Source organism: Corvus hawaiiensis, chromosome 8 (assembly GCF_020740725.1).
Source record: "Corvus hawaiiensis isolate bCorHaw1 chromosome 8, bCorHaw1.pri.cur, whole genome shotgun sequence".
NCBI lineage: Eukaryota > Metazoa > Chordata > Aves > Passeriformes > Corvidae > Corvus > Corvus hawaiiensis.
Window position 1 is genome coordinate 32,518,259 of NC_063220.1, and position 15,366 is coordinate 32,533,624.

At 40.1% G+C, this 15,366-nt stretch overlaps 1 protein-coding gene across 2 annotated transcripts in view; it reads right to left on the reverse strand.

Moving 5' to 3' along the window:
• CTNNA3 (catenin alpha 3) overlaps positions 1 to 15,366 on the reverse strand; it is a 437,555-nt gene that overhangs the window by 99,606 nt on the left and 322,583 nt on the right. For both annotated transcript variants that reach the window (XM_048310542.1, XM_048310541.1), the window contains exon 12: positions 11,547 to 11,747. In XM_048310542.1, the coding sequence (XP_048166499.1) occupies positions 11,547 to 11,747 (201 nt within the window). The remainder of the gene's footprint in view (positions 1 to 11,546; positions 11,748 to 15,366) is intronic.

Below are 15,366 nucleotides of genomic sequence, written 5' to 3' on the forward strand. Positions count from 1 at the left end.
CTTTACTGCAGCCCTTCATTGCAACCCTGTTCAGTGGGATCACAAACACTGGGACCAGGCAGAAAGAACAGGGATCCAGGACTTGCACCACAACCAGAGAAGTCAGTAGCAATAGTTCCAGTGGATTTGCAAATAGGCTCTAATTGCTGAAGCCCACCATGTAAGCTTTCATTATTAGAATACGGTATTACTGAAATGGATTAAAATGAAGAGCAATCCTGGTACATTTAATGAGAATGTTCAATTGTAGCATATCATCATTTGAGAGCAATAAACCTGCTAGCTGCAGAAGGTGAAATACCAATAAGGCAGCTTGTTTGTGGCCAAGGTGACAAACTCAAGTGGTTCTCTCTCAGGGTTCAAAGCACAAACCTGAAGGGGCCGTTGGCACTCTATGCTGACCATAATTGCATCCTGCATTACATGTTCTGCCCTACAAAAGAAACCTTGTCTTACCCAGCTGCCTACCAACAAGGCTACAAAGAACCTTCTTCAGCATCTACCTGAAATCTCTTCATCAACTAGTGGCTAAATAAATTAGCAACATTTACAGATAATTAGTGCAAATCCTACTTTTATCAGCAGGGAAAAGTTCTTCAGGTAAAGAAAGTTCTGTACAAGAACATAAAGAACAGTTGGAGTATCAGTTGTAACAGGTACTGACTGTTCTGCATGGACACTCAGGGAGAGAGCTCCAAATGCAGTGGACTGCTGACAGACAAGAAAGGGACTGCCAATTACATATCCTGCTACATCCGATTCCATGGAGCGACTATGGAAAGGCTGAAAAGGTTCCACAAGATGTTTTTGTTCTTTGCTTGTGGTTTGTAGTTTACAAAGACTGACTACAAGAAAGCTTTCTCCCAACCTGCAATGCAGAAATAATAATTTTCCTCCAAGATACAGAATAGCAGACTATTAAAGATTCAAGAAGTCAGTTATCAGCTCACAAACAGTGGTTAGAAACAGAATAAAAATACTCTGAATATAACTACCATTATTTGAAACTGAATAAAACTATACTGATAAAACTAACATTGCTTCTAACACTATTAAGATACAAACTCTAAAGGTGTTTGCAGATACAGGTTCTTACTTTCCTTACTTATCTCACAGAATAAAAGATAAGCAAGACAAGTAAGCAAATTAAGTAAACACAAGATGACTATGTTGTTATTTAAAACAAATATGAAACACTGCTGAAAATTTTACTCTTAGCTCTCAGGATAAATAGAAATTACCACGGTTTGAAAAGATCACGCTGAAGAATAAACAAACACTTTGAAAAACAGAGCACCTATAGGTTTTAAATGCTTCTTTGCCTATTTGGAAATGTATCAGACTAAATCCCACAGATGGATTGCATCCATTGGCAATGTTTCTATGCTTGACCACCATTTAATACATGATACTTCATATAACAGGTCTGTGTTAGCATTCTAGAGAAATTTGCAGATTGGGAATGAAGTATATGCAAGCATTTTTACACTGAAAGTCCTTGTCAATACTAACAGTATGTATTTCTAATAACAAGCAAGTCACTAAGCACAGAAAGAACTCTTCTCTAAGAATCTGAGGTTACTACAGAGTATGAATGCCCATGTTAAAGCATTTAATTACCCAGAAAAGGTAACTCTTACATGAATGCAGCTGGGGAAAATATCCTACATACATTATTTGAAAAGGATTCTGCATGTCATCTCCTTAGACATAAGACCAACACAACATCAGGTCAGTCACAGCTTTGTCCAGCTAAGTCTCAAAAACCTTCAAAGACAAATGTCATTGCATCTCTGTTCTAGTGCTGCACTACAGTGAATAAATCCCCTGCTCTGCCCTCACTGTCTCTGAATTACTCTGCTGCAGCTTGTGGCCACTGCCCTTAGTTGTGCCACCTGTCTCTGCCAAGAGTGAGTGGCACCAGAGTCACTGCAACTCTCTCAGGAAGCTGCAGGTTTCTATCCATTGTCCCTTGGCTGCCACCTCCCCACATTAAACTCTCAATCTCTCCCCTGCTTCTCACAAGTCACCTGCACTAAGGCCCAGCCCATCCTCAGCATCCTCTGTTCTCCAGAAATCTTTCCCCCAACATTTTGAGTTTGGCAAGGCCTACTTTGGAAAGCGTACAGTGAGTACCATCATCTTTCCAAGGGTCACATTCTTAGATCTTTCCCACTTCTTTCTGGCACTCTTATTATAATCAACGTATCAACTTTAATGTTCAGCATACTATCATTAAATATTATTTATTTTACCATTAATGCTTCCTCAGAGGTCTGCTTCACAGTATTTCCTGAACTCTAGCCTCCCCCTCCTAAAAACATAAGCATATCAAAAGCAACAGTATGCTGATATCATCTAGAATTGCTCACTAAACACTTCTGACTTCAGACCTAGGAATCAGTTTCAGGCAATTATCTTAAGCCTCCTTCAACACCAAAAATACGATTCCTGGGAAAGCACTAATATCCTGGTACAAGGAACGTTACTTGAAGCTTCAGTTCAGGGAAGAAATTATAAAATTAATCCATAAGGAAAAAAACCCCAAACCAAACAATCTGTTGAAACATCTATGGGTTTTCTCCAAACATTCCTGTTGATTAAGAGGGTCATCAATAGTTTACTGCCTAACCTAGCTGCCAAGGCCCAGTATTCCACAAGCAAAACATGGCTGCTACTTCAGAGCACTTGGGAAGGTGAGGAATTCTGCAACAACTTTTCTGCACAATACCCGAGATAGACCTTCTCATCTGCTGACTGAAGCTGTCTACTTTTGAATTTTTAATGCCTGACAACAATCAAAAAGGAGTGAGTGACAGACAGTTATACATTTCCACACGAAACTCCATGACAAATGCTTCAATTCAATGGATGCATTCCTTACACTTTGTCTGCTGTCTAATGAATTATTCCAAAACAACTGCAGCTGTTCAACAGCACTGGGTAAACTGAGGAGGTGGTCTGCTGTTCTCATCAGCTGTGACACAAAATAAAGCCTGCAGCAAACAAAACCAGCTTCAGAGATGTCCTTGCCCAGCAGTGGGATTCTGGTAGAAAACAGAATATGGTCCCCAGAAAGCAAGGAAAAACCCTGTTTACAGAAATTTATCTGGCATATAACGCATACAATGCCACTTCTCCAAATACTGCCATGAATGGCGGTGACAGACTTACTGAGACAAGGTGAACAAAACAAAGGCAAGCTTATCATTTATGATTTCAACAAGAATCAATTTTACTACGTTAACAGATTTATAATCCAAACATACATACACAGGCATTTATAAATCCTACTGAATTATGCATATGCTCCCCCCATCAAGAGCCACTGCATCATTTCCAGATCTAACAGTTCATGCTTTCTAAGGAACGAAGCACGAAGAGCTGAGGGCATGTTGCCAGAAAGGAATCACTAGAAAAATCTTAAGCAGAGTTGAGTTAGCTGTATGTAGCTGGAAATACTATTGAAGGGAGGCAGGGTGATCATATAATTTTATGATAGGTCATGTTACAAAAATTACGAACTTTACTATAAAACATAAAAATTTATTACATGCAAAAATGAAAACTGCGAAAGGTGCTTTTTGTAAATTCAGGTTAGGAAATTATCTCTCTGAAGAACTTAGGAGTGAGCTAAGGCTGAAGAACAAAAAAGTACTGCCATTTTTCGGGACTAAGGAAATCCTTAGTGAGACTGGATTCATACTGAAGATTTAAACCAAAACAGTCTTCATAGGTACTATGAAATAGAGAATGAACTTTTAAGCACTGATGATTTCTGAAATGAAGTTACTCAGTCCACAATCCTGCTTAGGAAGCAGACCATGCTCTGACATGCAAATGGTCAGAAGAGTGGTAAATCCCAAAGTATTCAAAAGACTTCAGTATGTACTGGGAAAACCCAGCAGGTAGATCTGACCGGCTTAGCTCCAGGACACATCAGATGAAGCCAAAGCTGCTCATTAAGAACTAAAATGTTCCTATTGCAAAAACCTGTAAAACAGACAAAAACTTCACCTTCTGTAAGAAAGACGCCATCTCCAATGTGTTACAGTGTTCTAAAAGACAACAGAATGACAGGATTCTCTGAATGTGGAATGGCAAAGCAAGAGACACAGCAAACTAACCCTGGACAACTGCAACAGACACAGCATGCTTGTAACTCCCCCCAAAATGCAAAGAAACAATAGCATCAGGGTTTGTAGATACAAGACCACAAGAACAACATTATGACAACAGTAACGAGAGAAAACTGTGCCCCAGAGGCTCTGGAAAACACATTCCAAGTAACTGGAAAGGCTACAGAGCTGGAAGCGAAAGGCAAGTACAGACTTGGGAATGAAATATGCTTAACATTACAGAGGTCCAGGCACTTTGTGCAAGAAAGTCACAGGTGAAATCAAGGTAATGGCTTTGATATGGACATAGAGATAACCTTGCGCAAGCTTGAGAGTTTGCTTCAGTTAAAAATACATAGTAAAAGGAACAGCAGTAGTTCCCTGATCTCGTTATCAGCTTAAGGAAGGGCTGTCTTTAATGAAGGGACTCTACTGAACCAGACCAGTCCACTGGTCCTTAAGATCCAAGAGACAGAAATATATTAAAAGGGATATATGAAAGTTATACAGATATTGGAAAGTCACAAGTCATTTCTTAAAGTAGCTTCAAGTGAGGGAAGATTTATCACAAAATGTCACATACAGTGACTCAGAACAGCAATTCTACTTGAAAAAAAATCCAACAAACCAACCAACCTAAAAAAAACCTAGCCCACAAAACACTGGATAGAAGAAAAAAAAAAAAGCCATTACTGCCCGTTAGTATACTTCCATCCTCAGTTCCCCTGTAGGGCCTGTGGAAATTGCAGAAACAAAGACAACAACTGGTGTTCAGTACTTTAAGGAAGTCTTAACCCAAGTGTCCTCTGCTCCAAAATCAGACTGCAGGCAAACCAGGCTTCACCAAGGAACATGGCAAATTCATTACCATGGGAGTAAGATTCAGAATTCACACAACATCCTCCCTTTTCCAGTTCTTCCACCAATGCCACTCAAACCAAGAGACCCTTCCCTCACCTCCCTCCCTCTCCCCATGTAATTTAGATGGAGCAAGACCACATGTGCCGAATCCATGGCAGGTCACAGAAAGGTATTTACGATCCTAATTCAGCAAAATGACCTAACAACCAAAAAAGTATCAAAACTCAACTGAACACGGCAAAAACAAATTTATTACCCTCAGAAACATGATTTTATTTTATAAAAATGCTGCATTTTAAATGCTGCTCTTATTAAGGGGTCTTGGGGTGACCTTATGATGTGTATCCCATATCGCTGCCTATGCCCAGAAATTAATTCTTGTGCCTTTCTATGCCTCTAAACGAAGCCTGAGAGGGGGAAGGAAAAAACTGAGCAAAACTTTCTCAAAGCAGTTTGCAGCTTGTTCAAGGTCACACACAGATAGCAATGGGTTTTCCCCGCTGCAGCAGGGGAGGGAGGAAGCACCCGGCTGGCTGCTTCCAGGACAGTTTTTGGCCAGTGGTTCAGCTGCTTTTTTTTTTTTCTCCGGAGAGAGACTGAGAGTTAAATTTTTCCTTCCCTGGAATTTCGGATTTTTCCCCTTTTCTACTGGACTGCGTGATTGCTTTAACATCAGAGCACATCGGGAGGACTTTCCACCGGGCAGAGAGGGCCTGGCCCTGGGCCACGCCCCAGCTCCGAGGAGACCAAAGGGAGGACTCTGACACTTTCCCAGGTTTTTCTCCACAGCGAGAGATTTTATTATTTAGCATTATTTTACTTTCCCGTGTGTTTGTTAAATAAATAGTTTTTATCTCTTTCACTTTCCTTTAAGGAAAATTTATTTTTTCCCGAACCTGGTGGGGGAAGGGTGGTTGTGCCTTCTCTCAGAGTATATTTCTAAATTTGGTGAAACCGGTACATAAGGTTTCTCTTGAGAAGGAGGAAAGTTCTTGGAGACTTTGAGGGTGTTCAAGAACTGCCCTGAAGAGTGAGTCTGCATTGGGCACTCTGAAGCTGCTACTGAGCAAGGCCTGGGGGAGCAGTGCCCAGTAGAGCAGTTTCTTCTCAGTGCTTTAAATGACCACTAAGTGCAACAGCATTTTAAAGAAGCAAATGTGTAGTTAAAGGCACCTTAACGCCCTTAATGCTTATAATCAACGTGGACATTGCTGCTACTAACCGTGAAGCAAAGCTATTTTTGAGCTAGAGGAAAGGAAGAAAAGATTGGCAAAAAGAAATGACAATGTTCAGGGTCATTTTTTGATTACCTGGAACACAAAAAATGTTGGCATTTCCCCCTATTTTTCAGAGCATTCTTCATATCAGAAACAAAATCTGATTTTTAAAGCCAACATTCTTAACAGAATTTCACAGAAGGATCAGAACAGAGCCCTAAAAAAAAAAAAAAGTCTCACTGCAGACTCCACCAAAGGGAAGTTATTGACTCTGTAATAGAGTAACAACCACAAGAATGAAGGGTTATTGCTTAAGTTATAGTCTTACAATCATCATGTAACATACACAAAGAATGTTTTAGCCTAAGTCATGAAAATACCCTCAGTGTTTTTCTTGGCCCATGTTTTTTTTCCTCTTACTCTTAAAATAATTCTGCTGAATAGTTTCTCATAAGCTGTTCCTTGTCTGGGTTGTGTACCAATTTCACAAGTTCACCAATTCCATAAATTTGCATACTCAGGCCTCTCTCCTTCTTCAAATGTTTTGGGGATTTTCTTTTTTTTTTTTATTAATGTATTTTGAAGTGTCAAGAGTCAGTCTTCTTCAGCACTCTCTGGGCTTCATAAGAAAGGGTAAAAATCACTGAATACTAAACAGACTTGAACAGCAAGTATTCTCTTTAGTTCTCATTCTGAGAGTGATGAACAAGTGGTGAAAAATAATTTTTCATTAAAAACACTTGTGTTTCTAAATTAATAAAAACTTAGGATTTTTCATGTGCCCCACAGAATGAGTAAGATCCATTCACCTCATTTTAGCTATCCCAAAGAAATAATTTAGAATAAAGTTGGTCATATTGGTATCTTTTGTTCTATGACAAGAGGTAAGGACCTTCAACAGGCCGTTCATCCCATTTAAGGATCCTATCTGAGTATACATCTTAGGAAAAGCCAGTGAAGTCTCTGGAGATGCTCCTTGCTCCCCATGCTGGCTCAGGTGGCTTTCCTAAAGATGACAAAATAAGTCATAAATGTCAGAGTGGGCACAACCCCCTCTTGCATTTCCTCTTTGGAGGGTGTCTTTTGGGTGAAAGAGTCACATTCCTGAAGAAGAGCAGGCAATCCCTACCGCAGAAGACTCAAGGCAGGGGACAAAGGAAACTGACAGTCATTTCACATAAGATGCTGCAACAAAACCTGTGAACTGGATTTGAAAAAGGCAAGTGAAGCAGCCAGGGAAATACAAGCCATTAGCTTGTGCACATAGGCTTGCAAGAAATGGAAAAGCTAAATAAAAAGCATAAGTTGGAAGGAAGTTTGTATCATGAAAACCCCACTGTCCTTTTATGACTGAGATAAATTACCTTTTCCCAGAGAAAAGCAATGCAGTAGATTTAATCCACCCTAGAGAATCAATTAATAAATTACTGTACCGGAAAGCTCTGTTTCAGGTATAGTAGATAAGTACCAATATGGAGCTGTACAAGTGCACACACTGAAAGGGCTATGAAGGGAAAAGGTAGACTGGAAGGTGACCAAAATAGCAATCTTGGGACCAGAAAATAAATAAATAAATGAATTAGTGTAAATAAATAAATTCATTCATACTGGCACGTAATATGACATTAAAACATTCTGCCAAAAAAGTAACTGAGGCTTGTGAGGTCTTAAAGAAAATCACTGGACACAAATCCAAGCACTCCAAAAGAGGTCTGAAAACAATGTCTTTGGCCCACTGGGGACTTGAGACAGTTAAAATACTTCCAATCTTTGTCTCCACCCTTTTCCTTGTTTTTTTTATAAGATCTGTAGACATCTAAATACCTAAAGGATTTATGTATGTATTTACACGTGTATGTATATCATTATTCTTTAGCATTAAAGCAAAACTGCAGACCAAATTTACAATACAGACTTTATACTATATCAACAGATATATGCCACAATATAAATTGTTGACTTAAATTTAACTGCTGCAGATTCTGGCAGACAATAAAATAACATAGAAGACTGGTATTTAAAAGTAGAGCACAAGATCTCCCTTCCTGTTATGAAGTAGAAATACCTTAGGGTTTTATAAAAAGAGTTCCTAAATGTTTCATTTTACTTTGATACAACAGTACACAAACCCTACCAAAATGCAACAATCTGCCTATTTTGATCTATCCACCAGTGCCAGACATTAGGAACGAAAGAGGCATCAGCAGTAACGTTTTCACAGCCTTAACCATACCACAACACAGCCTCAAGCTCAACTACCTTACCCTTGCACAGTCCAACAGGCACTGTGGGGTTAAACCCGCTGCCTCCATAGAACACACAGACCCCGCGGCTCAACACTTTTCTCCAGTGTCCCCATGGTTTTACGCAGACCCTGGGCCATGACGCTTCCAGGGCATGATGCTCAATACTGATTTACAACCATCTGCACCGGGGCCTTGGCTGGAATGCTCTGCTGCTCTTCCCACAGAAACCTGAGAGCAGGAGGGACAGAGAACGTCCCGGTGTCACTGTGGTGTAGAACTAGGGAGCAGCCAGCACAGCACTCCCTCACAGCAGAAGCTGGGGAGCATCCCTGCACCCCCCCCATTACTACAGCCTCAAGGACTGGGTATCAGCAGAAACTCTGCACAGGCCCTGGCACTGCAACTACAGAGTCACAGAACCATTTCAGTTCAGAAAGACCAAGATCATCAAGTCCATCTACAGCTATCTCCAATATGAGATCATGTATTCTCTCCCCACAGTCTTGTGCTTCAGTACATTCTAAATTGAGCCTGTGGACTTCAGTCTTCTCTAATACATGACCCTGGCCTATGCCCATGCAGTGACCTCATAAAGCAGCTGTTAGTAACACAACTGTGTATGATCACATAACCACAATGTCCTAATGCATGTCATGAACACACAGAGTGCAAATCAAGGGATATCAAGGCTGCAAAGACAACTCCAGTTCTGGCAGTATTTAACTTCTAAAAGCTCAGCTCCACACTATAAATGGGGCTTTTGCAGAGCCTTGGTGTTAGTTTTCTTGGGGTTTTTCTTCTTGTTCAGGGAAAGGGAAGAGGTAAAACAGAGGAACAGCATAAATACACCTGAGAAAGCAGACACTCCATTGTACAGTGCTATAGAGATGCACTTGGTTGCCAACAGCTCGTATGTACACCAGACTACACAACCTGAGCTAAGAAATTAAGATCCAGTTTTTAATACTCATTCTTTGGCAGTATTAAGATATTACTGTTGAATATCTCACTTTATCTTAAATATGTCTGATGTCTTCCAGCTGAAGAGACAGATTCAGTGATCTTATGCTCTTTTCTTACATACTGCAATGCAGAGAATTAAACCTTTTTCTTATAAATTACCTCGACATGCATTCCACAATTTAGCCTTGATTTTTGTTTTAACAAACAGTAAATATATCTGCTCCTCTTTCTGCACATTTTCTCTCTCCTGCTACCTCCAGTTTGCATCCTTCCTATTTTTTCTCCCATTCACTCTTCTATTTCTGTTTTTACTTCTCCGCTATTTCCACGTATACTGCTTGTCTGTAATTTTGTTTTCCCTAATTCTACACTACCTGCAATAATTTCTCATCAGTAACACTTCATCTCTTCATTAGGCATAAAGGATTCCCTTTGCTGCCTGAGGTTATTTGTGGAAATTAACTGAGGAGGTTATGGCAGCATAAATACAGAGTTCTCTCCTGGTGAAGTGTCCCCTTGCAATCAGCTGGACCTGAAAGGCCCAGCTGGGATAGAATAGTTTAGGTTACACCTGAGGGCTGCAATCTACCTACATTTTACCTGTAAGCTGAAAAAGTTAAAAATAACAAAACCAGGAAGCAACCAAGCAGCTCTCACACAGCTCGATATCTGTTCATTGCAGATCATATAAATACAGGTGGAAAAGAGAAGTACATGTGCCTTTTTTCCACTCCTATGGAACAACAAAGACAGTGAATTCTTTGAAGTACTGCAAAGTCATTTGAGATGTCACCATGCTTGATGTCCCTTGAAACAAGCAAACAACCACAACCAGTGTTGTGTCTCCCTGTCTTCTGCAGACAGACAGGTTTAGGTATATTATATATATTACTGTCAAAGCAAGGCAACAGAACAGAAATCACTGTCAACTCCTAATGTCTTTAAATGCTATCAGTTTCAAGAAAAACGGGCTCAGCTTTTAAATGAGAATCAAAACTTTGCTTTTCTATGCTGCTTCTCTTGATATCTGTCACAGTACTTCCAGAAATCATGAAGAAAGGAATGCAATGGCGACATTTTTTCAATTTTCTCATCACAATATAGTAAGATAAAAACAGGCAAGTCTATTTCAAACTCTTCCCACTATTCTGTCCCTTTTGCCACTTCACTACAATGTCAGTTTACTCTTGTTCACGTGAAGATGGTTCTGCCCTGGACATATTTGAACTTTAACTAAGAGCAAGCTCAAACAAAATTCCTGTCTTTTCTTGTGGTAAAATGAAGCAAATATCAGTCAAATGTAAGGTACTAGACATTTGTTTAGATTGACAGAGCTAGAATTTAGACTTCTGAGTTCAGGAAGCTAAATCCCATAGTCCAGGGATGTACAGACTTGGAGAAAATCTCTTAGGAGCAGTTTAACTGCCCAACTATTAGACTCGCAACCACCGAAAACATGGACGTACTGGGAACTCCACAGATAATTTCTTTTTTTTTTTTTTTTAATTAAGTATACACGATGAAAACCAGAGAATCATTTACAGAAAACACAGGAACCATTTCTAAAATAGTGCAGTTACACCCCCTGTGGCCAGTACAGGCATTTGCAATACAGGTACTCAATATAGGATGCCCTCTTTTTTAATACTATGAAAATGTAAAGGAGACTACTAAACATTTTAGAAAGTTTCAAACTTGCTTTGCAAAAACTGAAGATTTTTTGGGTCATCTGATCAACAGTCTTTAAAGTGGAAGTACACACAAATCATGCACCTCCTTCTCTGAGTTTGCCTTTCATCTGCTTAGAGCAGGTGTGGTAAGGCCAGTGCAACAACGTGGGAAGCTCCTGCCTCATTAGTTACAAGTCTTCAAACTTGTGACATGCATTAAGAACCCCAGTAACAGCCTTCCATAACTTAAGAAACCTTACAGAGATCATGTAACTCAAAATTTTAGAAGTGAGTTTTGCACTGCATGGTCTCATCCTAACTCGACAGCTTGCTGAAAGGAGAGCAGAGACCTCAGAGGGAACCATCAGTGCACCACCCGTGCGTTACATCAGAGACCCACAGGATTCACTTTAAATGTGGCGGATAAAGGAAAGGTTACACCACCATAAAAGCTCCAGAAACCAGACTCACCGGCCTTGGTGAGATGCTGCACGTGCATCATGACCCCCTCGGTGTAAGCTCCTGGCTCATAGTTGTCCATCTCCCCCGCCACGATGTGAGCGACCCTGGCGGCGCGGCCACGGATGGCGCCCGCGGCACGGTCCAGGCCCTCGGCATCCTGCTCCCTCAGCGCCACGATGCACCGGTTCACGTCCTCCAGGATGTGGCTCTCTGCAAGCACAATGGTACTGCTTTAACACACGCTTCTTATGCACTCAGACACCACTTACACACACAGCTGAGCTTGGCTGCAAAACTTACAGTGGGAAACCTACACTGAACTGCCTTGAAATTCTGCTAACAACTTCCCGATTCCTAGAATTCAAAGGCACTGTAATACCTTCCTATAAGCAAGAGCAACAATAAAATACTGAGTCAGAAAGTGTCATAAAAATATGAAAACCATAAAGCCTTACACACAAGGTAAGTATTTGCAAAATGAACGAAAATTTATTAAAGCTGCTACTTTATTGTTGAAACCTTCTTAAGCCACTGTGACATTTTCCCTAAAGTGTCTCCAATGACAAACAGTTGCTCAACAACTAAACCAACTTCTTTTATATCCATGCCATAGGATGCTCATGCTAAATCAAACTCTAAAGTAAATTATCACCCCCTTGTCTTTCTAAACATAAATTTTTAAACTGGCAATAGTAAAGTTATGTTTGTGCTTACCAAACCATTCTTTGATACTCAAATACGTAGAAATGAGGAAAAAAACATCAGCAGGAAGGACAAAGATGAAGGAGAAAATACTGGAACTAAAGACTGGTCCTAAACTAAAGGGTAACAAGCATAAGAAAGGATTCAAATCAAGCTAGAAAACAGTAATGTCAGGGGCTACAGAGAGAACAGTTATGTGGTATCTTAATATTTCCATCTATACAACCAATATTGAAAGACATAGTCCTTTTTTTTTCAGGCAGAGTAATGCAAATATAAAATCTAACTTATGGTACAAAGGTAGTATTTAAAATAAGTTTTTAAATGATAATATGTTTACTGCTTTAAAGCTTAAATACTTCTTAAAAGCTTCCCTATTAGTGCTGATATTTAATTTCCTTTCCTACACAGATCTACAATCTGCTTTGTCTCTCCAGAGAATGTACTACAAGAGCATTAGAAGTGCACTTTGTGAAGGCAATAGATTTGCTCCATCTTCAAAAGCACCAGTGAAACTTCCCTTGCACTAAGCAATGAATTAATTCAGAGCTTACAGGTTTCTTGTTAATTCACATGTCTGCTATTCAGTACATGAGTATTAAATTATGTTTTATGTTATACAATAAATTGGACAATCACAGTAACTTGGACAGATAAAACACACCATTAGGTAATCCTAAATTACTAACTGGATCTGGCATGAGTATCTTGGGATTCTGCCTATGCAAAAACCTATGAATTCTGGTTCAGTTTATGAAATGGCTACATCACAGAATGCCTCTGGAAACATAAGTGTCCTTATCTTTTTCAGATCCATGTCACCACCTCCAAGGTCAGCAGAAAAAAAGAAATTTAGCAATGCTGACTTTGTCAGCACTCCGTGTTCATTTGGTAGCTGCACCCATGGACTGACAGCTCCATGAAAAAAGGCACTCAGCACTGGCAGCTACTTCAGTTCCTCCCATGCCAAACACAACATATCCAGCTGGGAAAGAAGGCACCAAATGACCAGGTGCACAAAGAGGTTCCAGGCACTAACCTGTGCCGTACAGGTTAGAACTTACCTTTCCTTTTCCAGGCATCTCTTCCTGTGTGCTTCCACAACGGGAGGCTTCCAAACCAACCAGTTTGTCAATGTGCACAACGATGGAAAGAGAGGGCTGACATGCACAGAATGCAGAGAAACTACTAAAATACTCCACACTTCTGCTGCCACAGTTACGTCTAAAATGAAGTAGTACGGGCCACTACTGTATTAGTTTTAATACTGTCCATGTGTTAGCAGAGACAATGACAGAAGTGGATAGTACAACCACCACTTTAAGGGTCTTGGTGTGAAGAATACACTGCTTTTTACTGTCCAGCAACGACAGTGATTAAAGGGCTTAATCCTGTGTAAACAGAAAAGCAGGGCTCTTCTGGGATCTACCAAGCAAAATCTCCATAATGGAAAGACACAGTCACCTGGTTATTTCATATGACATGAATCTCATGGGCATTAAAAAAATAAAACTGCCTGTGGCCTAATGGACATACTGCATGAATGGAACACATGGTGGAAAGCTCCCAGGTTCCCAACCCTTCTAAGGGATGTCACTAACAACATGTTTACGGAACAGCAAACTTGAGACCAGATGCTCAAGAGAAACGCAGTTAGACCTGTATGTTGTAAGCCTGAGATTCCCATCAGCAGCTTCCTTCCAAAATGGCAAGGCTCCTTTTAAGGCATTTTACAACTGGATGTAAATTAGACTGTGATGTATGCTTTCAGATACTGTGTTTCAAAGATGACAAAGAGGGACACAGATTTTATTTTGTATTGTCCATCCACCTCCGACTAGAAAAGAAGTGCAACAGCTTTTCTTGCTCCATCCATCCATGGCCACATGTCAAGGATCACTGGGAACCTGCCCAATGCCATCTGTGTGTCAGACACTCCCAAGCCCTGGGCAGCATGACAACAGATACAATGGGCACACACAAAAATCACAAGTGAGCTTGTCCCCAGCACAGGCACTGCCCAGCAGCACCTGCTGAATACCCACAGCCAACAGGCAGCCTCTCACAATGTTCTGAAGCTCTTCCCAGATGAGCTACTTTACAATCAATAAAACTTCGCTTAACTTAATTTTCCCAAGGCACAAATAAGCTTATGCATTTGCCTTAGGAGATCTAACAGAAAAGAAAAGAAACAGCACTGATCACAGTCCAGCTGAGATTGTTTTAACCTCTATCTTTCTTACAGATACTTCCTCTTCCTATACAAAATGCATTAGGTCAACTTTTGATTTTCATCCAAGTATCTTACTTTCCAAAGCAGAAAAGGAAGATTAGGATGATGTACCATCTCTTTGTCATGAGTCAATGTCTAGCAGAAGAGTTAATTGTAACAGTGGATTGATAGATGCTTAAGGAAATTGTCAGATTGCCATGGTTGCCACAGCAATTATCACGAGCAGTGCACTGCACCTTCTGATTTCCCTCTGGGATTTTGGTGTTAGTCAAAAATGGCCAAAAATCATATCTCAGCTGAGCTAACCAATAGCTAATAAAGCTGTCTGTTAAAGCCATGACTCAGACTGTCTCTGGGACAAAATCAATAGCTCTTCCTTTGCATGTCATCTAAGAAAAAGACAGGTGATGCCCTTCCACTCACTTGGCACTAATTAAGGCCTCAGTTGAAGCACTTTAATAAAGTTTCTCTGTTTAGCTAAAAAAAAAAAAAAAATTGTGAACTAAATGGAAACATTATGAAAAAAAGAAAAAAAATTACTAGAAATTTTAAAAATGTAGTACATGAAGAAGCATTATAAAACTCAATTTGGTCTCCTGAAGACAAGACAAAAATTAAACATTCTTCTCTGCAAGCCTTAAATCATAAAATTAGGAATGTATGCAGTGATAGTCTAGCCAAAAAAAAAGATTTCTATCTTTTCCTATCTGTTGGCATGATAAAACGGGAAGCAAAGAAACTTTGTACAAAAAGTCAGCTTCCTTTCAGATAACTCCTATTCCCTGGCCATGGTACCTTACAGTGCTCATCAGAAAAGGATTCCAAGTTTTCCAATAATGGCACTACCTAGCATGGCAAAAGACATGCTCCCACAGACTCACAATGCTTTTATGA